The 26,829-nt window shown below is 36.7% G+C and overlaps 1 protein-coding gene across 1 annotated transcript in view; it reads left to right on the forward strand.

Moving 5' to 3' along the window:
- LOC117400267 (exostosin-1) overlaps nt 1-26,433 on the forward strand; it is a 124,004-nt gene extending 97,571 nt beyond the window's left edge. The window contains exons 3-11 of the mRNA XM_033999935.3: nt 104-211; nt 1,976-2,095; nt 3,685-3,817; nt 4,239-4,357; nt 6,305-6,400; nt 11,397-11,486; nt 18,902-19,062; nt 22,738-22,909; nt 23,913-26,433. Of these exons, the coding sequence (XP_033855826.1) occupies nt 104-211; nt 1,976-2,095; nt 3,685-3,817; nt 4,239-4,357; nt 6,305-6,400; nt 11,397-11,486; nt 18,902-19,062; nt 22,738-22,909; nt 23,913-24,098 (1,185 nt within the window). The 3' untranslated portion in view covers nt 24,099-26,433. The remainder of the gene's footprint in view (nt 1-103; nt 212-1,975; nt 2,096-3,684; nt 3,818-4,238; nt 4,358-6,304; nt 6,401-11,396; nt 11,487-18,901; nt 19,063-22,737; nt 22,910-23,912) is intronic.
- Nucleotides 26,434-26,829: the final 396 nt, after the last annotated feature.

The raw sequence follows: 26,829 nt of genomic DNA on the forward strand, positions 1-26,829 counted from the left end.
CTTAGAACTAGAGTATAGAACTTTTCTCAAAGGTGTGGCGTCCCCATACTAATCCATATTTATTTACCCCTGAGTTTGAAATTTAATTTTGCATCATTTACAGGCTGCCTGTGTCCCTGTTATGCTCAGTAACGGATGGGAGCTGCCTTTCTCAGAAGTAATCGATTGGAACACAGCTGCTGTCATTGGAGATGAAAGATTATTATTGCAGGTAAGAGGCAACTTTATGCAAACTTTTCAAAAGTTAATAATGGACTTACTACTATTTTAATATACAAATTACAGGGTTAAGGGGTCTGAATGGAAGTTCCTAAATCATGGGAAACTGTGGACCCCATTGTCTGTTCTAGTCAAAGGTATGATAGACTGGCAGTAAACATTACTTCTGATCTGTCTGTAATTGCCTCTTGTCAAATGAAAACGGACACTGATGGACATTGTAGCACTTAACTTTAGAATGTTATTTTACATTTGAGGAACAATATTTGTGCTTTAAAATATTTCACCTTTTTATTATTATTATTATTTTTTTAAATGTTAAGTTTTAATGTATAAATATGACAGAACTGCATTCAACAAAGGCCTTGTCTTTGGATTGTGCTTGTCATATCTGGTCAAACATCTGACCGTATAAACTACATTTTATTATTTTAGGGAGATGGCTGGTTAAGGAAATCTCCTTTTCGTAATGTGCAAATTATTGTTTTTAATACATATTTTTTTTAATTCTCAGAATTTACATAAGCCCCACTTACAAGTACAGCATTTGTAAACTCCATATTTCTTTTTCTTTTAATAAATAAAATATAGATAGTTTTTTCTTATTGGATTTTTTAACAGTGTGCTTAGCATTATTTTCAGCCTCTGCCTTGTAATATATTTCTGCTATGCTAGAGAGTGACCCACTCTGTCCAGCATTGCTGGCACAGCTCCTGAGCGGTTGCCCTGGGAAATGTTTTGTTATGTTACAGTCTCTCATTTCCTGATTGGGGGAATTATGGGTGTTTTAATAAGGCCTATTGCAAGATATGTATTAGACAAGCTGTACCAGGAGATTACTTCCCAGGCTTCTGGCAATTATTTCAATGCACTTTTGTGCTGACCATTTTTTGTTTTGTTTTGTTATCTCACCTGCCCCGCTGTGAGTCACTGTTAATGGCCTGTGTGTTAGACTTTCCAAAAGAAACAATGAAAAATGTCTCTTCTAATTGTAAACGCTAATTGGTTTTGTCCGGTCACACATCCATGCTTGGCTATGTAATAGGAAATACATTAATAGACTGAAAACACGCAATCTGTTACAGATTTCTGATTTGACCAAGCTTTTTTTTTGTCAGGCCTTTTTAACAATGTTCTTGAAAACTGTAGTTACTATTTGAATTGATATGTTTAGAATGTTGCCTAAACTGTTGTCAAAAACATGCAGGCCAAATGCAGGTATAGTGTCGGCCAAATTATTTAATATTCTATATTTCCTGTGTCATTTCCATGTACAGTGAAATACATGTTCTATTAATTTGTAAAAAGTGTTGGAGGCCTTCTTATGATGTCTGATTGGTTACAAACATTCCCAGTATGTTAAAGTTAAGTCAGTGTTTTAAAATTGAAACATTTAGGAAATTAAACAGAAACTAACTACTAAATATGCACCACATAAAAAATATTTCTCAGTGCTGCATGCCAATACCATATATGTACTGGGCCTTTCAGTTCTAAGTGTGGTCTACATTGGCAAGCAATTGTCTTTACCGCCTTACTCTTGTTGCTTATTCCTAATTTACTACAAAATAGAATAAATCAAATAGCAAATGATATAAATGGCCATATACTTTAGCTCACTTGGCTGGTAATTGTTGCTTGCCGTCTTGTGCATACCCTGCTTTGGTATGGGAAGGAACAGCCCCCTGAAACATGAGTTTAATTAGGTTTTGGTTTCAATCAATGAATCGCTGATCATTACTGTCTTGTCTTACAGATCCCGTCAACAGTCAGGTCCATCCATCAGGACAAAATCCTAGCACTTAGACAGCAAACACAGTTCTTGTGGGAGGCATATTTCTCTTCAGTGGAGAAGATTGTATTGACTACTTTAGAGGTAAGTAAGAGGCTATCCGTGGCTTTCACTGCTATATGATATGCCGGTGAATGAGTAAGATAATAAGTATTTTGTCATTGATGTCCTTGAATGGGGGGAAAAAGCAACAAAAAAATCAAGTTTTTATTTGTGGTGGGTTTTTTTTCCCCTTGAAATTGGAAACCTCATATTCTTATTGTCTTCCTGTGACTAATAGCCAAAAAAAAGTATTTTATGACTTGCAACAGTAGGATGTTATACATGATATTTTCAACATTTACTCCAGGAGGCAAAACAATTGTTTACAGTTTATTGATACCTTTTTACCGTATTTGATGAGATTGACGTTGTTATTTTCTCCCCAATTTGGAAGTGCCCAATTATTTTGTTTAGCTCATCTCACCGCTAGCGTGTGCTGTTAGCCACCCGCTTTTTTACACACTGCAGACTCACTATGCAGCCACCCAGAGCTACAGCGTCGGAGGACAATGCAGCCCTGGGCAGCTTACAGGCAAGCCCGCAGGTGCCCAGCCAGACCACAGGGGTCGCTGGTGCGCTGTGAGCTGAGGACACCCTGGCCGACCTAACCCTCCCTACGCCCGGGTGGTTCTCAGCCAATTGTGCGCCACCCCCTGGGAGCCCCCGTCCTCGGTCGGCAAAGGAATAGCCAGGACTCGAACCAGCGACGTCCAGACTATAGGACGCATCATGCATGCTACGCGAGTGCTTTTACTGGATGCGCCACTTGGGAGCCCCTCATTTTCTTTTTAAGTAGTTAGAATGCCAGTCAACTATTAGAGAATTGTTGCATAATGAAGAATGCAGCTCATTGCAGTGCAGAACTGTCATTCAAGATTAAACAGGTTCAAAAAACAAAAACATTTTAGAAATTTTCTGAAAGCTTTGAGATTATTGGAAAAAGGCATTAAGTGTATTTTCGACCAGTACTTGATTCAGGCACCAGCTAACTGGTGTAGAATATTACACAATTTTTTTTTTCATTTTTCTGGAATATCACAGAAACCTTTTTCTTGACTATATGACAGCATACAATCTCTAACTCAATTTATCAGTACATGTTTACTGTGGTTGAATGACAAGCTGAGCTAAACATTTGTTTTGTCATTAACAACTACCCTCAGATCTCTGTAGGACATATGTAAATCCTTTTCACCTGCATGATGGAGATTAAAATGTTCATGATTTATTCATAGCCACTTTGTTTCATTATAGATGTATGTAGCTACTGACCTTAGGGGTGCGCATTTAATAGTGTTTAATAATATGTTAATGTGAAATGTGAAGGGATGACAGAGTGGCCCACCTGTTTTGGGCTCATACATCCTTTGTCTTTAGTGATTATACCGATTGTGTAGCATAAGTAATATACTGATTGTGTAACGTATGTGTAGCTCTGCCCAGCTTCCCCTCGAAATATCTCAATCACAAAGTTTAGGGTTAGCCCCTTGTTCCAACAACCCAGTCAATTCAGATAGGGAATCATTAAAATGGTTCTTTATGGCGACAAAGTTAGTGAAAAAGTAACTAACATTATTTTCCACCAAAATGTCACCTACAACTGTTTTTTTTTTCTTTTTTTTCTTCTACAGATCATTCAGGATAGAATTTTCAAGCACATATCACGCAACAGCTTACTCTGGAACAGCCACCCGGGGGCACTGTTTGCGTTGCCACAATATTCTGCTTATCTTGGAGATTTCCCTTTCTACTATGCAGATCTTGGTAGGTGTTGTGACCCAGTACCCTGGTCTCTGGATTTGGTACTGAGAATGTCTAATTGAAGGAAATCGAAATATTGCTTTACATACTGTGAGGTGCTCCACTCCCATCTCCCAAATATATTACTCAATGGCCTTGGATAATATTGTAGTGGATATTGTTTCATGTTTTTGTTTTAGTTCTCATAAAACTGTTCTAGACTGTAATAGGGTTATTTTAATAACTTTAAGTATCAAACAAAAATAGTCAGTTAAATTTGGGATTTGAGGCCCAGTAGTTCAGCTTCTCAAAAAGAGAGACTATTGAAAGAACCACAGTATCGTTTACAAGAACTTCCATTTCTAAAGGTTCTGTGTATTTTGTTCTACCTGAGACCAACAAAAATTGTGTGCTGATTTACCTTTTTTTTTTTTTTTTTTTTTAGGAATCAAACCTTCTACCAAATTTACTGCAGTGATCCATGCAGTGACTCCACTGGTTTCACAGTCACAGCCAATTTTGAAACTCCTTGTAGCTGTCTCCAAGTCTCAGTACTGTGCACAGGTAAGGTCCAGTGAGGAGACTTGTACCAGCATGTCATGTTTTTCTTTGACTTTAATACTGACATAAAGCTGTTAAGAGTTTGAGACAGTTTCTTAGGAAGTGTTCTCTTAAATATTTAAAAAGAGCTAGTTACCCTGAATATGATTATTTCTTGGCCAAAGTCTTTTGATCAGGTACTCCCTTGCATTACAGCTGAAACATCCCTAAATTATAAATCACTCAAAGAATGCCCTAACCAAACTCGATCACAATTGGTCAAGTGATTCTCAGGATATATACAACACTTTGATGTGAATGGATATCTTTGATGAGGATGTGCATCCTTGTTATCCTTATTGAAGAAATGGAGTGAAGTGTTTCAGTTCAGAATACTCAACCATATCCAATTATTTTCAGTGATTTTTTTCTTGTTGCTAAGCAATTACAATGCCGTTCGACATAATGAAGGGTGCTGCTCATTGCAGTACAAGTGTGAACTGTCATTCAAGAAGCATTTAAAAAAAAAAAAAAAACAGGACAAGCTCCCAAGACTGCTTTAAATAATTTGGCAGTTCTTTTAAAGGGAAACAAGTACTAACACAAAAAAAACCTTACTCATAATGTACGTACTGCACTGAAATAGCTTCAGATGAAAAAATCATCTCGAGTAACTTAGTACACTGTTGCCTGACCCCTTGAATTATTTATTCACAATCACTTTTATCCATTTTCTGAACAACAACAGCAATTGCAGAAACTGTGATTGAAGAAACTGAAGTTTTACAGGAGATTACCAGGGGAAAGCAGCTGTAAACCTAGCTCAAACATCATTTATTTTGGGGCTTATGGGTAATAGGTTCAGTATTTATTAAAAAAAAAATGTTTTGTAAAATATGTGAATGTATATATGGTATTTACCTGTCTGTGGTGGTATTTGGATGGAAGTATTGAAATGACAGAGACACCCTGGTGCTTCTATCCATTAGTCACCGTTATATCTACCCTTGTAGAGCTCTTACTCTAAAATATCTTTTTCACATTATTTTATCTTAAAGCTGCAGCCATATGTTGTGTATCAAGTGTTATCTGTTCCATTGAACTTCACTGAAATATTAGAACACTGCTGAAATGGATGTGCAGTGTGTATTCAGCCTGTCCTGTTGGAGTGGTTTGTTTGACACTTGAATCATTAATCTGCTTAATCCCTGACTTTTTGCAATCTGTTATCATGTAAAAGAGACCCCTGTGTATACAACAAAAACAAACTCATTTGATTAATGTTGCCTCTCTGGAAAGAATTGTGCACTCCTCCTCCCCTCCTTTCTTGAAGACTTGCATCTGCAGCAGCCTCAGGTTATGAAAATCATATCCAAGTTTTGTAGATCAGGGTAGCAAAACAAAAATACAATGCATGCCACTTCTCATCCCTCACAGAGGAGGAGATTGCCAGTGATGGGGCTATAGTGGATACGGTCGTATGTGCTTAACCTATACATGTACACTTTACATATATCTGGAAGACTGCTTCTACAATTGTGATGAAACTTGGTATTAACATTATTGAGCATAAGTATTAGATTTAGGAATATATGGGGACGTCTTTCTGACTAGGCATTTGTCCATTTGTATGTCAGTTACGTTTTTGCATATCTATGAAAAAAAAACACTATTATATTGTGATGAAATGTAGTATTAACAATATTTAGCAGAAGTTATGTCATATTGTTAATCAGTCACTTTAATATACATTACCATGATACAGTACTAACCCCTTTGCCTACTTATGACATGTATGTTTTAAATACCTCTTGTCTAATTTACATTAAAACATTATTGTCATTGCCTGCTCTATACTATTCTCTACATAATGTTGATATACATCAAAGCTATTAACGGATGGCTGTAATTGTGAAATTACAGCTGAGGCGCAGGGGGTGTATGTTGCTGACGTACTTTTATTTTTTTCAGATTGTTGTTTTGTGGAACTGTGACAAGCCCTTGCCAGCCAAACACCGCTGGCCACCTACATCCGTGCCTGTCATAGTAATAGAAGGAGAGAACAAGGTAAGATAAAAAAAACATGTTACATCACAGGCGCTTCAGTCAGCCATGCAGTAAACTGGAGCGAGCTGCGTGTCATGGGACTCTGCCCTCAGAGTTAACATCTCATTCTCATGGCCTAGTTTGATGTGGCTACATGAGCCACCAGTGTTTTTAAGTGTTTAAAAGCACAAAAAATGTATAATCACACAGCACAGGCTGTCTGCCCAGTCTGCACATGAAAGGTTTAGTTAGTGGATAACCTGCTTTCTTAATCCTTGGGGTCGGGGGGGGGGGGGGGTAGGTGTTGGAGTGGGATGTGTGAGTGTAGTTACTCTCAGTTCCCAACCTCCCATTATTAAGATGAAAAGAAACTGATCTAGAACTTGAGTATGTATATAAAGAGCCGATGGGAGTTGGGAAATTCTTTTGCCATTATTACCATAGTAATGTATTGTTTTCTTGCTTAAGGACTGTAAATTCAGCAAAGCTGTAATCTGTGCATTTTTAAAAAAAGATCCTCTGCAAAATGCAGTTACTCCAGGTGGTTAAAGGATTAGGACATTTGAGATATGCAAAGTACAATGCAAAGCAGAGCTGCTGTGTTCAGTTGTCTCACAGTGACAGCCATAGGGGCTTTGTTTTTGAAATCCTAGATGTGCGTTTTCATTAGTCACTTGCATTACTGAAAGATAGATTTCAGAATCCTGTGTATTTCCTTACACGTGGCATAGGTGGTGGGTGTTTTTGAAGGTTAACTGAATAAGAAGACTGTTCTAAAATTACACTGTAGAGCATCTAGGAGTGAACTAAAGCCACCACTTAGCTAAACAACACATGACAAACAAGCATGGGTATAACATACAACTACTGTGTTTAACACCCGACTCTGACCTTGAGATAAAAACTGTTTTACACTGAATGCACTTCACACTGCTCTTCATTTCCAGCAATGTGCTGAATGAAATGGAGCAGGTGCCCATAAATAAAACATTAATTGTTGTTCATTTTATGTTTGTAAAATGTGGATTTTATGTAACAGTTGGAGAGAATGCTCCAAGACATTTATAATTCAACCCAAACAAGTTGTAACTGTTCCTGGTTGACACACAGAACTGTACTGTAGTTGTGATGGAAACTGTATCATTGGCCCTCTGTTGTGTAGGTTGTGCTCCAGAAGGGTCAAATGGTGACAGCTCTTAAAAACTATTACACATTCTTTAACATCTTTTCCAAAAAGCCAGTGATATTCTGTTCATAATTGAAAGGCTACTGACTTTCTCAGGAATCATATGAGCAGTTTCTTGTAAAAAGCTCTGCACGGTTCTCGGGTTGTTCCAGATGGGTGCATACAGTAGGGTCTGCTCAGCAAAATCCAACTTGAGCTGCAAAGGAGTCCATGGAGAATGCAGTGTCTGGCTTTCTAGAGCTTTATGCAGCTAAAGAGTTCCTGCTTCCTTTGCCATCAGTGTTTCTATACAACTGTTTTTATTTATTAATTTATTTTAAATTTAATATCCTTTCAGTGTTGAAATGCTTTGTATAACATTTTCATATCAAAAGGCAATAAAATAACAACTGTTATATACAGGATATGATATAATACAATTTGTATAGATTATTGCAATTTGACAATTAGGTTTTAAAAACACAATGGGTATTCTTTGAAAGAGCAAAAGAAAATGACTATACGATATAATGACCTTATGTGGAGTAACTTAAACAACTTGAGGTGTGAAGGTGTGCTGAGTTTGTCCCGGATGAAAGACTGTAAATTGCACCTTTTAAAAAAAAAAAAGAAAGATTTTAAGTAGTATTGAATGTCTAGCAGATGCAGTCGAAGATACAAACCTACAGTATGAGTAAAATCTTTTAGATTTGCTATGCAATAAATGTGAATATATATCCCCAATATATATCATTCCCAACCTGTGAATTATCCCCAACATAATGCAACTATATCACACTCCTACTGTAAAACATCAATGTCAACAGAGAAAGACAATATCAACATATTTTGCCCAGAAGATTTGTGTAGCAATGCAGTGTTTCAATGTGAGGTGGGGAGGAATCCTTAAACACCAAGGTTGTGATCCATTATACAGGGGTGCACAACCTAAGATCCGTGGTTCTAATAAGGTAAGGCAGGAAAGCAAAGGTTGTATAATTTATATTTTAAACAAAAATGGGGAAAACAGGTCAGCACAATTGCACTGAGAATTAAACATAAGTGTCTTATTAATTAAAATAGCAAATTTATTATCAAAATCCAAGAACACAACTTCTTATGACCAAGACCTATTGTAGGTTCCCCCCACCTGTGCTAGAGAATATATAATGTTGTGGCACAGCACCCTCTACAGCACGTATGAACAAACACACTTGTTGAAAACTAAAACGTTGATGGAGAGCTAATAGACTTCAGGTCCATTATTTAATTGAGAAAAATAATATTTTGAAATATAGGGCTGCACTATCCTCAGCAAGATCAGTGTATTATTCAAGTCTCATTGAAACAAACAAGAATAATCCTAAATGTCTATTTCAGTCTGTAGCTAAGTTAACTACTCCTCCTCCAGAGTCTGTTTAATCAAACACTCTTATCTTTAAGTTGTAATGACTTCATGAATCATTTTAACAAAAAACTTCCGGACATTAGGAATCGGATATCCAACAGCGTACCAAATTTAGATGCGTCATCAAACTATGCTGCTTTTACCTTCGGTCGCACTGCACCAATCCAAATTTTTGAGCATGTTTCTTCGATTAGTCAAATGGATCTGGCTAATATCGTTAAGAAGATGAAATCCACTGCGTGTGCGTTAGATCCTATCCCTACTACACTTTTTAAAGAAGCATTCTCCAAAATAAATATCGCGGCATTAAATATTGTTAATAGCTCCCTTTTATCAGGTATTGTTTCAAGACTGCAATAGGCAAACCACTGCTCAAGAAATCTACCATAGATCACAATGTTCTTAATAACTACAGGCCTATTTCAAATCTTCCATTTCTGTCTAAAGTTTTAGAAAAAGTAGTTGCCGAGCGACTTAACAAATTCCTTGCAGTTCATAACATATGAGAAGTCTGGGTTTCAGCCTTTTCATAGTACGAGACAGCACTAGAGTGGTTAATGATGTGTTGGTATCGTCTGCCTCTGGCACAGCTTCAGTTCTTTATTATTAGATTTAACTGCTGCGTTTGACACTGTTGATCATTCTGTTTTAATTGATCGCATTGGAAATCTGGAAGGATTTTCAGGTCAAACAGGTTGCAATTTGATAAAGCAGAGGAGGAGGTATGTTTTTTTTTTTGTCGAAGGTTACATGCGGGGTCCCACAGGGCTCAATTCTTGGCCCGACTGTTTTCTTTGTATATGCTGCCACTGGCCAATATCATTCGTAGATTTGAGGTTAATTTTCATTGTTAGACTGATACAGGGGCAGCAGTGTGGAGTAGTGGTTAGGGCTCTGGACTCTTGACCAGAGGGTCGTGGGTTCAATCCCTGGTGGGGACGCTGCTGCTGTACCCTTGAGCAAGGTACTTTACCTAGATTGCTCCAGTAAAAACCCAACTGTATAAATGGGTAATTGTATGTAAAAATAATGTGATATTGTAAGTCGCCCTGGATAAGGGCGTCTGCTAAGAAATAAATAATAATACACAGCTGTGTTTATCCCTGAAACAGGGTGACACATCAGCTGTAAATATTTTGAGTACCTGTCTTTTGAGTACCTGTCTTGCTAACTTTTTAATGCTAATAATGCTAATAATAATACACAGCTGTGTTTATCCCTGAAACAGGGTGACACGTCAGCTGTAAATATTTTGAGTACCTGTCTTTTGAGTACCTGTCTTGCTAACTTTTTAATGCTTAACTCAGAAAAAAACAGACGTGATGATTCAGGGATCTCAGAAGCAACAAAGGAATATGTCTGATTTACTCCTTGGTGGCTTCTCTTATGAACTTGCAGACGAAATGAGAAATTTGGGTGTCATCGTCGACCCAAACCTTTCTTTTGAGACACAAATTAGGAATATTACAAACATTTATTTTTATCATCTAAGAAATATTGCCGAATTGAGAAGTATTCTGTCCCACTCAGATACTGAGAGATTGATGCATGCTTTTGTATCTTCTAGAATTGCCCTATTCTGTGGTGTTCCTAGCCATGTTATATTGCGACTGCAACTTATACAAAGTGCTGCAGCTAGAATTTTAACCTGGACTAAGAGACGAGATCACATTACTCCTGTGCTAGCATCTCTGCACTGACTTCCAGTCCGATTAAGGACAGAGTTTAAGGTGTTGCTTTTAACTTATAAAGCATTAAATGGCCTTGCATCGTCGTATTTAAATGATCTTTTAATACCATGTATTCCTAGACGCCCAATCAGATCACAGAATGCCAGGTTGCTTACTGTCCCACAAATTAAAAAAAAAAAAACACAGGTGGTAGAGCATTCAGCCATAGGGCCCCAAAACTGTGGAGTGATCTGTCTGGCTCTGTAAGGGAAGCACCAAGTGTCACTGTTTTTAAAACAAGTTTAAAAACACACTTTTATAATGTAATGTTTTTATGCTAAAATTATCCTTTTATTCTTTGCCTTGTTTTGCTGTTCTATGTGTTTTTTTTTCTTTTGTTTTTATTGATTTTCTTGCATTCTCTTATTAATATTTGTCATATTTTGTATTCATGTGAAGCGCTTTGCAACAATCTATTTTAAAAGGTTCCATATTAAAAAATAAAGATTATTATTATTATTATTATTATTATTATTATTATTATTATTATTATTATTATTATTATTATTGCATTCTCAAGGAAAAGACATAAAGTGATAACTGTGGTATTACTGGAGCTACAGAAAAGTGGAGTGTATTTTTTAAATGTGGTCCATTGCCACACATGTGTTTCCTATTGTTTTTATTCTATTGTACATTTCATTCTGGTTAACTGGAGGTGAAATGTGAATGTAGTCAATGACTGAATTATTATTATTATTATTTTTTTTTCAGATCATGGGCAGTCGCTTTCAGCCCTATGATACTATACTCACCGATGCTGTACTGAGCCTTGATGAGGACACAGTACTGTCAACCACAGAGGTTAGTATAAAACCAGGTCAAAAAACACACCTCATATTAGGCCTTTTTGATGTGAAAACATCCCCTGAAAGAGTCAACTGAAGTTAGGAAGTTCATTTCGCAGGCATTGGAATTAAGCACGGGCAGATACTGTAAATAAGGTTACACAATATAACTTTTGTGAAAGGATCTTGTTTAAAATGCATCCCTTTTACCCATTGTCAAGTCCGGAGCATTGCCATGCAGCATTGCTTACTTCATGCATGGTTACCATGTTGAGAAAATATCCTCACTGAACACATAATCAGGAGTAAAGTTGAAGTCTCAGAAGGCTGAAATGAATTCACTTTTGGAAAATAGACATATGCAATAAACATTTTTAATTTGGATTCTCTTCTTCAATAATGGCTGTACTATTGCTCTGTTTATGCACGATTTTTTTAATGTGTTTTCCTAAAAAGTCCCCCCAAGGCCACAGCTATTGGGGACCTTAGTTTAAAATTCATATATTGAGAAAGTATTTTTAAGTTAACACTTGGGAAGTTTTTATTTAGCACGCCCAAAAGATATAAATCTATTCCTTTTGTAATTATCCAAAACAGCATTTGCACTCTGCAAATTAAATTAAACTTTTTCAAGTAAATGTAAGTGTTTCCAAGTTCACCTTAGGGCAGGATTGAGTTCCTATTTTAGCACTGTGAATTAATGCAAAATTGATACATCTGATAAACATACCTAATCTCTCACTACAAGCACTCCTGTAATCCTATATGGTGGACATGTGCATTGATTTTATTCTTTCCCATTAAATGTATGGCTCCCAGATGAGTTGCTGAAAAGTTAAAATAATAAACCACTGTCCAACCTTGTGATACAACCTGGCTTATGCTAATTGGCTAATCCACATGCCTACATGCTGTAGTTAACACTAATTTAAGAACCATATTTTCTCTGTATATGTTTCCAAAATTAATCATTTGTGACTATCCCCGCCTCCCCATCAATAATTCTATTTTCATAGTGCTGCCTCATTATAACCGGAGAGAGCTAGTATATGGTAATCCGCCTTATAATTAGGTGCAAACATGGAATATGGTCGTGTGGGTAAAATATGAGCTATGTCCATAGCACTTAATATAACAACCGAGTGCTGTACCTGTACCCCAAAAACACACACTCATTACTCATGCCTAGAAAAGCTCATGTGTTTTTCATGAAGGGGCACAGACACTATCTGCCATACCAAATATTTATTTATCAGCTATTTAAATCATTTATTTAGTGGAAAGTGCTGAGATATGGAGGAGAAATAGGTATAGTTACATGTTGTCGCATGCTGCATTAACTCTCCCCTTTAGAGGTGAAGTGAGAAGGTGTGTCCCATCTCCTTACAGAACAAAAGCTATTTGGAATTGCATAAGCTTTCTTTATGGGTATTTTGTCTGCATTTCCATTCTGTCCATGTCCTTTTATAATAGACAGTCAAACAAAAGCTGCTGATTTGTGATCGTAATATTGGAAAGCTACAGTGTGCATCCAGAACTGTGCTAAATTTGAGCTGATAGTCAAGATGGGGAAAAAGTACACAAGCAATTCAATATATCATTCTGAAAATGATATTAACATTCTTGTAACTGTTCGATTTTGAAGTTTTCAGTGTAATAATGTATTTAAATATATGCTTGCATGTATGTATTTTGAAAGAACATTGAGACAAAGGTCTTTACACAAACGATTCATTTTTTAAAGGAAAATGTTAGTTTATTTTTTCATCCTAAAATGTTAACTTATGTGACTATTTTTGTAACATTTAATTTTTTTCCTTTCATGAAGTGTCAATACATTGATAAATCTGTTGCACAGTATTTGTATCATTGATAGTCTTGGTGTTGATGTTTCAGTTACCATTTCGGTGGTTTCACCACTGTGGGTTTAAATTTCTTAATGTTACAGTAGTCTTCCATATAGCTGGCTTAAACTGGAATCAATTGTGGCCTAAAATACATAGTTTCACCTCTGCATCTATTTCTGTATGCTGGTTGTATAAATTTGTACATGGATCAATGTCTCTGTTTAACCTTCAAATTTACTAAGCTATGAAAATAATTTTGCTGTAACTTATAGCTTTATTTCATTGGCTAAAATGGGTCCCACGTATTACATCCTTTTCTTCTGTCGTGCGTGTATATTTGAGCTGACACTTGTATGAAAGGCATGTTTCATCATTTCTTCCCCCTTGAGGGGTTGCCTGAGATGGGTGTAAAAAAACAAAACATTTATTTAACACCCTCCATCCAGTGTAATCTGCTGCTGCCTCTTTTAGCTCATAACCGCCTCATAAAAGCAGCGTGCACCCGCTTATCTGAAATGGAATAAAGCTGTTCTGATCAGATAAGACAACACTGTGCACTGCAGCCTGCCCTATGTATGTCCTTGGAATGTTTTAATGCCAGACTGCCCCTTCACTGAAGTTTTTAACACTGACATCTAAGAGTGCAAGTGCTGGGTGATGGGTCTAATTTCTTAATGAGCTTTAAAGGCAAGGTGAGGTGAGAAAATAGCTAAATTACCATAATGGATTCATAGTTTTTTGTTTTTCAATCAGCCAAGTCATTAGAATTACAAAGTTGTTTTTCAGTCTCACAATGTATTTGGCCTCTTTCTAATAGTGCTTTTCCTCAGAAGAATTCGCCTGTTGAAATCCTAGGAAAGGTAAAGACAGTGGACTCTATTTAAATTATTTAAACTGCTGCATATTTTAACACTGACACCCTAAATTGTGTACCCTGCGCTATCATGGAGCTCTGTAAACCATATTTCTTAATATCTTTAGTAATATAATAAAAGGGTTGATTTAAACACGCCTATGTGATTAATACAGTTTAAATGGTCCATAAACAAGGCTTTCAAAAACATTTTCTTTCATTTTACTAGCATAACAACCTTCTTGTAAGCTTCAAATAATTTTTCTGACAATAGTTTATTTTTCCAGACATTTATTTTCACTTTGAATCAGCCCATTAACTTTGCCACAGCACTGTAGATTGTAGATTGACTCCCTGTGCGGCAGGTATTTCTATCCTTAAGATGTGCAGAAAAGGGAGTTTAATGGCACCAATGGCTGTTGCTAGGAGTAATGTGTGGTCGATGTGAAAAAAAAGTCTTGAAGACAAATAAAACAGACTTAAGGGGAGTTAGAGGAATTGAGATAAAAAGCACAATCATGGAGTGGCATTACACTCAGCCCTATTTTTGCCTGTTTTGTTACTTTATGTATAACTTCTTGCTTGAGTGTAGTACAAGCAAGTGTTTAATATGACATAAGGATCAACAGGGTCAGACATACTATATGTGGTACAGACCAACATAAATGTTAACAAAAAAAAAAGATAGCTTTCCAAGAAGGTTTTTGTTTGATCACTGTTATATTTTTTGTAATCATAGGTTGGTCAAAAAAAAACAAAAAAAAAACACGGTACTACTAAACTTCAATAGGAAATTAACCTGGGAGTAAAAAAAATAAACACATTGGATAAAAAAATAATAATAATTGCATGCTGGGTATTCTAGTTTGTTTATTTAGCAGACGCCTTTATCCAAGGCGACTTACAGAGACTAGGGTGTGTGAACTATGCATCAGCTGCAGAGTCACTTACAACAACGTCTCACCTGAAAGACGGAGCACAAGGAGGTTAAGTGACTTGCTCAGGGTCACACAATGAGTCAGTGGCTGAGGTGGGATTTGAATCGGGGACTTCCTGGTTACAAGCCCTTTTCTTTAACTACTGGACCACACAGCCTCCTAGTTATATGCATGTAAACACACCTACAGTCTTGACGCCTCTCCCAGGACTGAACCATTGAATTCTGGTCATAGTAGTTTTCTGTATGAACTTGTTTTTCGGGCAAGTGTGACATCATTAGAAGCCCCCACGGCTGCGCTTTTAAGACCGAACCCGGAAGGCTGTGTTTTGAAGCGACCGAGTTAAAGGCATGAAACGAAACTTACAGAGCCGAGTCCTGTCATGTGACTGAACCCTTGACTTCGGTGAATTGTTTTGTCTAGGAACGTCTGATCCGGACACGATAAGTCAAGCCTGCTCTTTCAAATGAGACCTCAACCAGAAGGCTATACGGTGCCTGACAGAAATGTACAGAAGGTTCCGGTGCCGAATAAGGCTGAGTGTAAAGAGTTAATGTCAATTAATGTAGTTGAAGGGGATGTTCTGTTAGTGTGAAAGGACTGATGTGGCATACACTGTCACATAGAAAGCCTTGGATGGCCAACTTGCGTATTTTTTGCTTCAGATAAAGTAAGTCCTCATAATATCTGTTTTTCAAAGCCATAGTTGTATATCAATTAAGACATAAAACAAACTGAGGGGTTTTGGATTTAACCATACATTTTATAATCCTCCTTAATGGTGCACTTTTGTCAAATGAACACAAGCTTATAAACTGGTTTATACTTGCTGCTTGGGACAGATTTAACTGGTGTAAACTCACATGTTATCAGCATCTCTAGGCAAGTGGAAGGTCATAAGCGGTCACAATTAACTCTCCAAGTTTTTCATAATATTTTTTCAGGCTGCTTTTAATCTGGAAATTGTATTGTCAGATTTCACGTTCTTCTTCATATATATATATATATATATATATATATATATATATATATATATATATATATATATATATATATATAATATATATGCATGCTCTGAGCACACTCTTAAACTCAGGGGAGACGTTTAAGGAGGACAGAGATGTTTTAAACTCCTGTGAGGGGTTTTGTGCACTGGGCGTGCTCTATGTCCAGACAACTTTTTAATAGTCAAGAAAATCACACAGACTCATTTAATTTGAAGTAGTAGTGCACTTTCGGTTTATTAAATGCCTTAAAAAGTGGATTGGTTGGTTTCGCAGACCACTGTAAATCCCAAGTAAAAAGCAGGCTGGGTGATCCAGTGCCTTTACAGGTTTAACAGCATTAGTACTTCAATATAGTATTACAAATACGGTTATTATATGCTTAGCCTTCAGGATATAAAATACAAAAAGCTAGAGCACCCACAGCTATGTTCTAAAACATTCAATATATCACTCTCTTAAGACTAAAACATAATTTCTATACTTTATATCAGTGCATCCAATATAAACAAGGTATCAATTCAAATATATGCTTACCTTCCAGTATATGGAAGTGTAGTGTAGGATATATGAAAAATAAGAACTGTCTTCAAAAGGCAGAGACTTCTGAATACAACCAAACAGCATCCAGTTTTTCAGAGACCCTCTGAAAAACATGGACCAGATAGGCTTGCAAGATCAAGTTCAATGGTATCGAATGGGGTCTTGCTCTGGGCTTATATAGGATTTTCCCTCCATTGAATACATCAGGAGTCCCAATTGAATCTGATCATCTGCCTTGACAGTTCTTATCTTTGAGTAAATTATATATTCTAGAAGAATCCGGTCAACTCCTTTTTAAAACTAATTGGAGTTATATAATAACATTCAAAATGTTTGGAATATGATCTCATGGTTCTCATTTTCAAACCCTCCTTAGTAGCAAGGATCCTTGCTAGTACAAGTACAATACAAGTTTATATGTGTATTAAAATAGATGCTGTTTATATATATATATATATATATATATATATATATATATATATATATATATATATATATATATATATATATAGGCCTTAGGCCTTTGCTATGAAGTCATTTAAGCTTTCAGTGGAAGGTCCAGTTATTTTCAGCTAAATTCAGGCTAATTTTAACATATTAGAAAGTAATAGTGTTACAGTGACTGAACTAAGTCTGACCTCTTTCTCTGTTCATACAAAATCCAGTTTTAGCAGGTTTTAAGACGACCTACCCTCTTGCCAATTTTAGCGTTGATTTAATATGAAAAACTACCGTAAGCATTTTCTAATACTCATTATTTTAAACCAAATTTTAGCTTAACTCAGTCCTACACTTTATGCTGTCATCTCCTCTTCCCAGGTTCTATTTAATTCCTGTGATATATAGGAAAATGTTTATTTTAATATAAGCTCCTACCTTCTGTAATCCGAAAGGTATTTTGCTCGTTAATATTAACAAGATTGCTCATTATAGAAAGGAGCTTGGCTTTAAAACTGCTAACGACCAGTGAGTCTCGCTTCAGCTTTCCATGCCCAGCACCACTCTTTAATAAGGGAAAGCTTAGCTCATTTCAGTGTTTTTGTGTCAGCGTGACCTCAAGCCAGTGTGCTCTCTTTACATAGAATTACACAGACTCTATAATACTTATTTTTTACTGTTATACTGGACTTTTTGAAATATATATATATATACATATATATATATATATATATATATATATATATATATATATATATATATATATATTAGCTCAAAGAGCCAGCTGCCCAACGTTTCGATATGTTGTACATAGCTTTCTCAAGGGAGCCTGTGTTTGAATCAAAACAATACTCCCTTAAACCAACACAAAGTATATTTAACATTATCTCAAATGTGTCTCAACAATTTGTTAACAACTTTTAGTCAATGTCAAGCAGATCAACTCTTCTGTTATAATAAACTTTTAATATGTTCTTTCAACAGTTTAACTTCAAATGATTTTATAACATGTATTTGTAATTCAGATACTTCAATATAGCAGTGTCTCCTAGAAATTATAATTTTATTTTACTTCATTGGTATACACAGAAGGCAAGAGGTTACCTTTAATTAGGCACCTGCAAATGCAACCTTGAATATTAAAACTTAATGTTATTATATTAGGTTTCTTTATTTATTTAAATACTTTTGTTTTTTCTTACTATAATCGAACCACATACCTATCCTAGTTCGATTGCTTCTGGCATATTAAATGTGCTCCATAGATTCTGCCATTCTGCTCTCGCTGGATCAGAATGTTTTGAGGTTCTGAGTCTAATTAAAAAAGATGCTTTTGCCTGATAAGGGAAGTTTGGAACTTTCAGCAGGCCGGCCTGACCTTCAATGCAATGAAGTCCTTCTCACAGGCCTTACACAGATCTGCTAATAATATTTTTTAAGGGTTTTATATTCTTTAAAACACATTACAGTCATTACAATATTTGTTGCAGTTTCACAAATGTTCAATTTGTATCCCAAAGATCAGCCTGCTTCCAGTAGCGGTGACAGTCTTGTTAGTTGGGCTCCCATCTCTACATTCTCATTCCCATGCCTTTAGGGGGAACAGTCAAATCGGATAACCACAAAAAGAGATCATTTGAACCAATTTATTATTTCTTCCTTATTTACAGATTTTTTTAAGGCAATTATGTAGGTGTTTGATGGATGTTACAGAAGTGATGGTGTATCAAATGGGTTTAGCTTGTTGGAAGTAAAGTGATTCTGAGGCAAAAATATGAATTGTGGTTTTCTTTCTTTCTGTGTTGCAGGTGGATTTTGCCTTTACAGTGTGGCAGAGTTTTCCAGAGAGGATTGTGGGATACCCTGCTCGCAGTCATTTCTGGGACAGCAACAAGGAGAGGTGGGGCTATACCTCGAAGTGGACTAATGACTATTCCATGGTATTGACAGGAGCTGCTATATACCACAGGTAAGTAACAGGACTGCTGAAACACTACCTACACTAAAGAACTGTGAAAGTAGATTATCTTGTTGGTTGTTTGGTAGTAATACTGAAACACACATAAGAACATAAAAAAGTTTACAAACGAGAGGAGGCCATTCAGCCCATCTTGCTCGTTTGGTTGTTAGTAGCTTATTGATCCCAGAATCTCATCAAGCAGCTTCTTGAAGGATCCCAGGGTGTCAGCTTCAACAACATTACTGGGTTGGTTCCAGACCCTCACAATTCTCTGTGTAAAATAGTGCCTCCTATTTTCTGTTCTGAATGCCCCTTTATCTAATCTCCATTTGTGACCCCTGGTCCTTGTTTCTTTTTCCAGGTCAAAAAATTCCCCTGGGTCGATATTGTCAATACCTTTTAGAATTTTGAATGCTTGAATCAGATCACCGCGTAGTCTTCTTTGTTCAAGGCTGAATAGATTCAATTCTTTTAGCCTGTCTGCATACGACATGCCTCTTAAACCCGGGGTAATTCTGGTTGTTCTTCTTTGCACTCTTTCTAGAGCAGCAATATCCTTTTTGTAACAGGGTGACCAGAACTAAACACATATTCTAGATGAGGACTTACTAATGCATTGTAAAGTTTTAACATTACTTCCCTTGATTTAAATTCAACACTTTTCACAATATATCTGAGCATCTTGTTGGCCTTTTTTATAGCTTCCCCATATTGTCTAGATGAAGACATTTCTGAGTCAACATAAGCTCTTAGGTCTTTTTTGAATGACCTTTGATGCTGCAACAATGTTTGCCACTCCTCCTATTTTTGTGTCGTCTGCAAATTTAACAAGTTTGCTTACTATACCAGAATCTAAATCATTAATGTAGATTAGGAATAGTAGAGGACCTAATACTGATCCCTGTGGTACTCCACTGGTTACCTCGCTCCATTTTGAGGTTTCTCCTCTAATCAGTACTTTCTGTTTTCTACATGTTAACCACTCCCTAATCCATGTGCATGCATTTCCTTAAATCCCTACTGCGTTCAGTTTGAGAATTAATCTTTTATGCAGGACTTTGTCAAAAGCTTTCTGGAAATCTAAATAAACCATGTCATATGCTTTGCAATTATCCATTGTCTATGTTGCATCCTCAAAAAAATCAAGCAGGTTAGTTAGACACAATCTCCCTTTCCTAAAACAATGCTGACTGTCTCCCAGGATACTGTTACCATATAGGTAATTTTCCATTTTGGATCTTATTATAATTTCCATAAGTTTACATATAATATAAGTCAGGCTTATTGGTCTGTAGTTACCTGGTTCGGTTTTGTCTCCATTTTTGTGGATCGGTATTACGTTTGTAATTCTCCAGTCTGTCGGTACAAACCTTGTGTCAAGAGACTGTTGCATGATCTTGGTTAGCGGTTTGTAAATAACTTCTTTCATTTCTTTAAGTACTATTGGGAGGATCTCATCCGGCCCAAGGGATTTGTTTATTTTAAGAGCTCCTTGTCCCTTTAACACTTCTGCCTCAGTTATGCTAAAGTTATTTAAAACAGGATAGGAACATATCCTCCTTTTGTAAAAACTTGTGAAAAGCAATCATTTAATATATTTGCTATTTTTTTTTTCTTCGTCTATGATTTTGCCATTTGTATCTCTTAGACATTTAACCTCCTCTTTGAACACAAGGGTTCAGCCTGACTATCAATTGAATCTGAAGATTTTTCATTCCAAAGAGAAATGTAATTAAATAAATGCACACAGCATGAGAAGTACAATTTAAAAGTATTACTCCTATAATATAGAGGTGATAGCCTTTTTAAAAATTTACATTGGTTAGTTCTTACAAAGTGAGACATCTAAAATATATTAGCATGGCTCCTCCTTAACTATCATCAATTCACACCACTGACACGTCACTTTATTTTTAATGTAAACCCAAGTGGATATTTCTTTCAGGAATAATAGCGTCAGATGTCAGGATTGGACATTTTATGTAAACTCATTGATGTGCAGTATATTATAGACTTGGGTCTTGTGTATAATTAGGTTTGTGATATGACATCACTTATCTGGTACATCAAAGCAGCAATTTGTTAATAAGCCATTTTGCAGAAGAAGTATCTAATCGCTTCTGAAGCCTAAACAAAAACACTAGCAAAAAACAAAAAGTCTACCTCTTACTGCAGAACAGTTCAATCATACACAATAATATCTAGTGAAACATACAAGGACATATACTTGTATGAAGTCTTTGGTTTTAGCATTTGGTCAGTTTAGCAATACTCAAATGTCCTGTTTAAGTAGGTGTACAATATATACACTAAAGTAAAGATTCAGCTTTGTAATAAAACAACACATTATTACATAACATGCATAAAATGAAAAATAACATGTAAAAACTAATATCATACTGTGACAGGGTCTTATGTCACGTGCGTGGATCACCGCTGTTCAAGCAACACAGAGAGACATTGGGGGGTGGATTTGAAACGCCGGCACAGGCGTGCAGGATTTATTAATGGAAACAGAAATGAAAATAAAGGTGGTCATGTGACGTTACCAGCCATGGTAACGCACAGAGGACACATACAGCAAGCTGTACAAAAGGCAAAATAAAACACAGTACAAAAACTACAAATAAAAGGTGCCCCACAGGGCGAGCGTTAGCCTTATAAACGAGGCGTCCCGCTCCAGGAACCGGCTAAACTACGTAACCCTCGCTGTACATCACATGGGATCATTATCCCCTAACTAACCTACTCATGAGCCGGTACTCGTCCAACGACTCGTGCTGCTTCATACGGCCTTGGCTGGGCATTGCCTTCACAAGCACCGCTTGCGTTCTCAGGGTTGCGTAGCGGTCGTTCCTGCAGAGCGGACCCTCTCCTCCCGAGTATACCCCGCATCCCTCTGGCATGGCGTTGCAGTCGCCCCGAACCATCTCTCGCGGATGCTTTTGAACTGACGGACACTCGGTCAAGACCCGCCCTCCTGCTGATTGAGGACCAGCACAGCCAATCACTTGCTGCCCTTCCCCTCAACCAAGCCTAGCAGGCAGCAAGTCTCAATCGAGCGCCCGTCTGTAAACAATAATGTAATTAAACAAATCAACTCCAAAACGACACACAATAAACCCATTTCCCCATACAAATTATATCCACAAATACACACGTGCAGGGCAATCGCCCTGCTACACATACTTTGACAAGTATTTCAGCAATCAATATATTTCATATGAAACCCATTCGTTGCTAATTATTGACAATTACTGTGATTGAAAACAACAGCTGATGATAATTAAGGTATAGAATAAATACATAATCATCAAGTGCTGAAAAATAAATGAGAAATTTGTAATTCAAAAAAGTAGCAAAAATGGTTCAAACTAAATAGTACAGCAACGATCTCAAAATGGCACTTTTACAACTAAATGAAAAAGGAGAAACTACTAGGAAAAAAAGCAGGAAGACTCGGTTTACCGAAAAGCACTGTGTGGGCCATTATTGACAAACACAGGAGAACAGGAACTACTGCAACTAGCACCAGGTGTGGAAGACCAAGAAAGATTTCTGCCCAAATACTTTTGTGTGCGACTGTACATATTTCTTTATCTTGTTTAAAGGCTTGTATCTTTCTTGTGACATTGGGAAGAAGTCTCATTTCCATCCCATTACATGTTCTATTTTTACTTACAGATATTATCACTACTTGTACACTAATTACCTACCTGCTAGCCTGAAGAATATGGTGGACCAACTGGCTAACTGCGAGGACATCCTGATGAATTTCCTTGTGTCTGCAGTCACCAAGCTGCCTCCCATTAAAGTCACACAAAAGAAGCAGTACAAGGAGACCATGATGGGACAGGTGATGGAGAACTAGGCTGGAACATTCTGTTAATGCAGCTAGTGTTAGGAAATCCAGTCCCTATGAGTAACTACATAGTAAAACTGAAAAAAATTGTATGGAAGTGTAGGCAGGCAGAGAGGGAGGCAACAAACAGTTTGATCTAGGTGTATTAGTAATGATAGACACCTATAAATATCTTCAAACTGTTCCACTGCAGAAATGTTGAACTTGCCCTCCACATTTTTTTTTATGGTAGTTAACAGATAAAAAAACAAAGCTTTCCTTCCACATTAACAGTTTTTTTTTTTTGCTTTTTTTGTCTTTTCAACATACATTTTTATGGGAAGTGAAGAAAGTGTGTAACCTACACCATAAATATGTAATAAATAAATAAATAAATAAATATTAATGGAATGCTTCTCTCTGCCTGAAAGGCTTCAAGAGAACGCTGAGCAGCAGACAGGTCTGTGAGGTCAGCGATAAGCAGTGTCATCACGACTAAGTTGTCATGTTTTGGGAGCTTTTTAGGCAGCATCGTACTTAAAAGTAGAATTCTTAATAGAATATTACTGACACCATAAAAAAAAATGTAGGAAGGGAATTTGTTGCACTAAATAAGGTCTTAAAAGCATCAAACTGACCTATAAAAATAGCAAACGTGTTGCTTTAAAGTGACCTTAATCCCTTTATGATAATTTGCAGCAATACTCAATAGGGAAGTGCTAGAATTAATATTGGATCCTATTAAACTGGATTTCATATTGTGTTACAAAAATAGTGTAGGAGACCATAGATTACTTTCTCTTCAAGCTAGCTGAAAACTTTTATACAGGCTTTTTCAGCCTAACTTTTACATTGGGTCAGTTGTATTTTGGTCCATTTAAGCACTTTGGGTTGCTCGAGGTTTGACAGCTGTCAATGAATGAAAAACAATCTTACAGAAGTAGATAACAACATACTTTGTACATATGTTTTTGTGGTGAACAATCATTCTAATGTCTCTCTCATTTCCCTTCTACAGTCCTCTCGTGCCTCTCGCTGGGCTGATCCGGACCACTTTGCTCAGCGGCAGACCTGCATGAACAAATTTGCCAACTGGTTTGGCACCATGCCCCTCATCCATTCTCAGATGAGGCTGGACCCAGTCCTTTTCAAAGACCAGGTCTCCATTCTCCGTAAAAAGTATCGGGACATCGAGCGACTCTAACAAACACTATGCTGGGGTGGGAAACGGGTTAGTTTATCCCTTCAACTTCCAGCACACCCACAATGTTTCAAGCCAGGAGGAATAACTGCACATGGAATCACAAGACTCCTGACTGGGAACTCTTTCTATATACTATTATTACACAGGCATCCCGTGGCATTGCACAGGCTGTAAGTGGTTTGCTTGGATACAATTTAAAGAATTATCTCCACCCACCTCTTTTCTTCAGCTATGCAGATTTGTATTGCTTTATGGTCAAGGTGTCAGAGAGAGGCCCTGCTTTTTTGTTAGTTTTTTTTCTTTTTAGTTGATTTTTGCTACTGCTGTTCATATTCAAGCAAGAATCACCATATTCAAAGAAACACAACATCCGAGATCAGCAAAAAGCAAACTAAAGTGATGAGTGAAGTGGCAAAAAATGGGTTAAGATTATTTTAAAATAAACTTTTCCTAGCTTTTCACTATAGGGTTTTGTCCCCCTTATTTGGTCTTGGCATGATATTTATGAGTTAACCCTTCAAGGGTTAAATAATACCCTGATTTGAGTTCATTTAGAACAACGCAGAAGACAGAGTAGAGAAATGCTATTTGTTACATCACATAGGCTATTTCATTTTTACCACTCCTCCATTGAGAGAAAAAATGGGTCTAATATATTAAAGGCTCTGTCGCTAAAAGGGATTGTTAAAAGAAATTGTTCGATGATTAAAGAGCCTGATGGTTTTCATTTTTTATTTTATTTTTATGTTTTATTCTCAGACAGCCCGCAGGTACCAGGGAAACACTATTCGTAGGAAATAGGAAAGGAAAAGTTTGACAAGAGTCAAGGCAATATGTCTTTTTTTTAATTATATGAAGGTCTAATAGCACAATTGAAAGTTTGAGAGACACAGCATTTTTAATTTTAACCTCATTGTACTTTTAAAATAAAACCCCATTTTGAAGGGTATTTGTATGTTGTGATTCTGAAGCAATACCCACATGAGCCAACTAAGGTGCAGTGCACCTTCTAAACTCCAGCACTTTGACTTCTCCTTCCACCTAACAAGCCAAGTTAGTATTTTGATGTGAACGTGCTGAGATTTATAGGGAGTGCTACAGGGCCACCAAATACAGAACCAGTAACAAGTAACAACATTTTATAAAAAAAAAAGAGAGTATAAAAATATGGAATGTTCTGTATCTTTGGATACAATCTTGAGCATAGAGGAGTTTATCTCATTGAAGGATCTTAAATTGGGGGACTTTGCTCATAACTACTGGGGTGTGTACAATATAGTCAAATCAAAGTAGTTTGGAATATCATTCTCATTGGTAACACATACAGTAAGAGGTCGGCAAGATTTATATAAACCAGTAGTTACAAATAAGTCCTTGCACCAGTTTCAAATGTTGCTGGTAGATTAAATAACAAAGATACTATCAGGCTACACATGCAACTCACTCGAACTTTTCTTTGCTTTCTGTGAACAGATGCACCAAAGCAAATAATGCAAAACTAAATAATGAATTCATAAGGGATACCCACTGTCTGCTAGTACTAATCCTGTTCTTTTGGAAGGTGGAATGCATTTTAAAGCCTGTACCCTCTGTATTCTCCAGTTTATGGATATGCCTGGGGTGGGGGTGGGGGGGGAGACAAAGTGATGTCATGGAACATGGTAGATAGCAACACTAGACTATGAGGAAGAGCAAGTTGTTATCACCATTTGTTTCCCTAAAGTTGCCATCCTGAAGGATGACATGGAACTACTGTTCAAATTGTTCTGTGATAGAGATATTTGAGGCAAATGTACCCTCTTCCCTGTGGTCTACTTTTGCTACTAGACCAGCATATGTATTTTTTTTTAAGCATAAAATTACACATCTGATTCCTAAATGTATTACGTTATTTTATATATGTATTTTTTTTAAATGAAAGTATGAAAATAGGAGAAAGTTTAAAAGAGATATACAGAACAAGTCAATTTATCATCATTTTTTTTTTCTTTTTTTAAATGATGACCTATCCTAGTCCTAATACAGAGATGTCCCTCAACTGCATCATGCAGCTACTGAATTCTGCTATGCCTGTAATGGGGGGAGGAAAAATCACTTGCAGCAGGGATTCTGTAGCTGCAACACGGTTTCAATGCACATGCATGTAAATATATTTTACAGAGGAATTGGCTGTATGGCTTCCTGACCGGGTTATTCATGAGTTTATCTTTCAGATACATGTATGCTTGTGGGTCAAACACCTTCATTTGTTTTTCAATTTTAATTTTAAGGAAATGGTGCTCTGACAAGTGTATTTCCTTGTTACCCTATCTGTAATAAAAGTTTTATTTTTTAATGGCAGGGCTATGTTAGCCTTTGCTTTACCAGTACTTGAATGTCTGATGACTTGAAGGAGTGCTGAGCAAGTGGCCTTTAGTGAAGGTGACTAAACTTAATTTTAACCACTGTAGAGCTAGACTCATTTTTGAGCATACACAGAGTCTCTGAGCAACAAAACTGTCTTTCTTTTAAATGCTGTGGTTGGGTATGAAAGGGTGTTAACTCGATATCATTAAAAACGCAGGTAAGCCCTTCAGTGTCCCTGTCCCAATAATGAAGCCTTCAGTATACTGTTCCTATGAAACAGAAGAACCTGACAGTTTGCCATTCTCAACAAAATAGTTTCAGAATACAATTTCTCCTGTTTGACACATCAGTTAGTTAAGAGGGAAATATGGGCAATTACCTTCAT

The sequence above is a fragment of the Acipenser ruthenus genome, chromosome 4 (genome assembly GCF_902713425.1).
Source record: "Acipenser ruthenus chromosome 4, fAciRut3.2 maternal haplotype, whole genome shotgun sequence".
NCBI lineage: Eukaryota > Metazoa > Chordata > Actinopteri > Acipenseriformes > Acipenseridae > Acipenser > Acipenser ruthenus.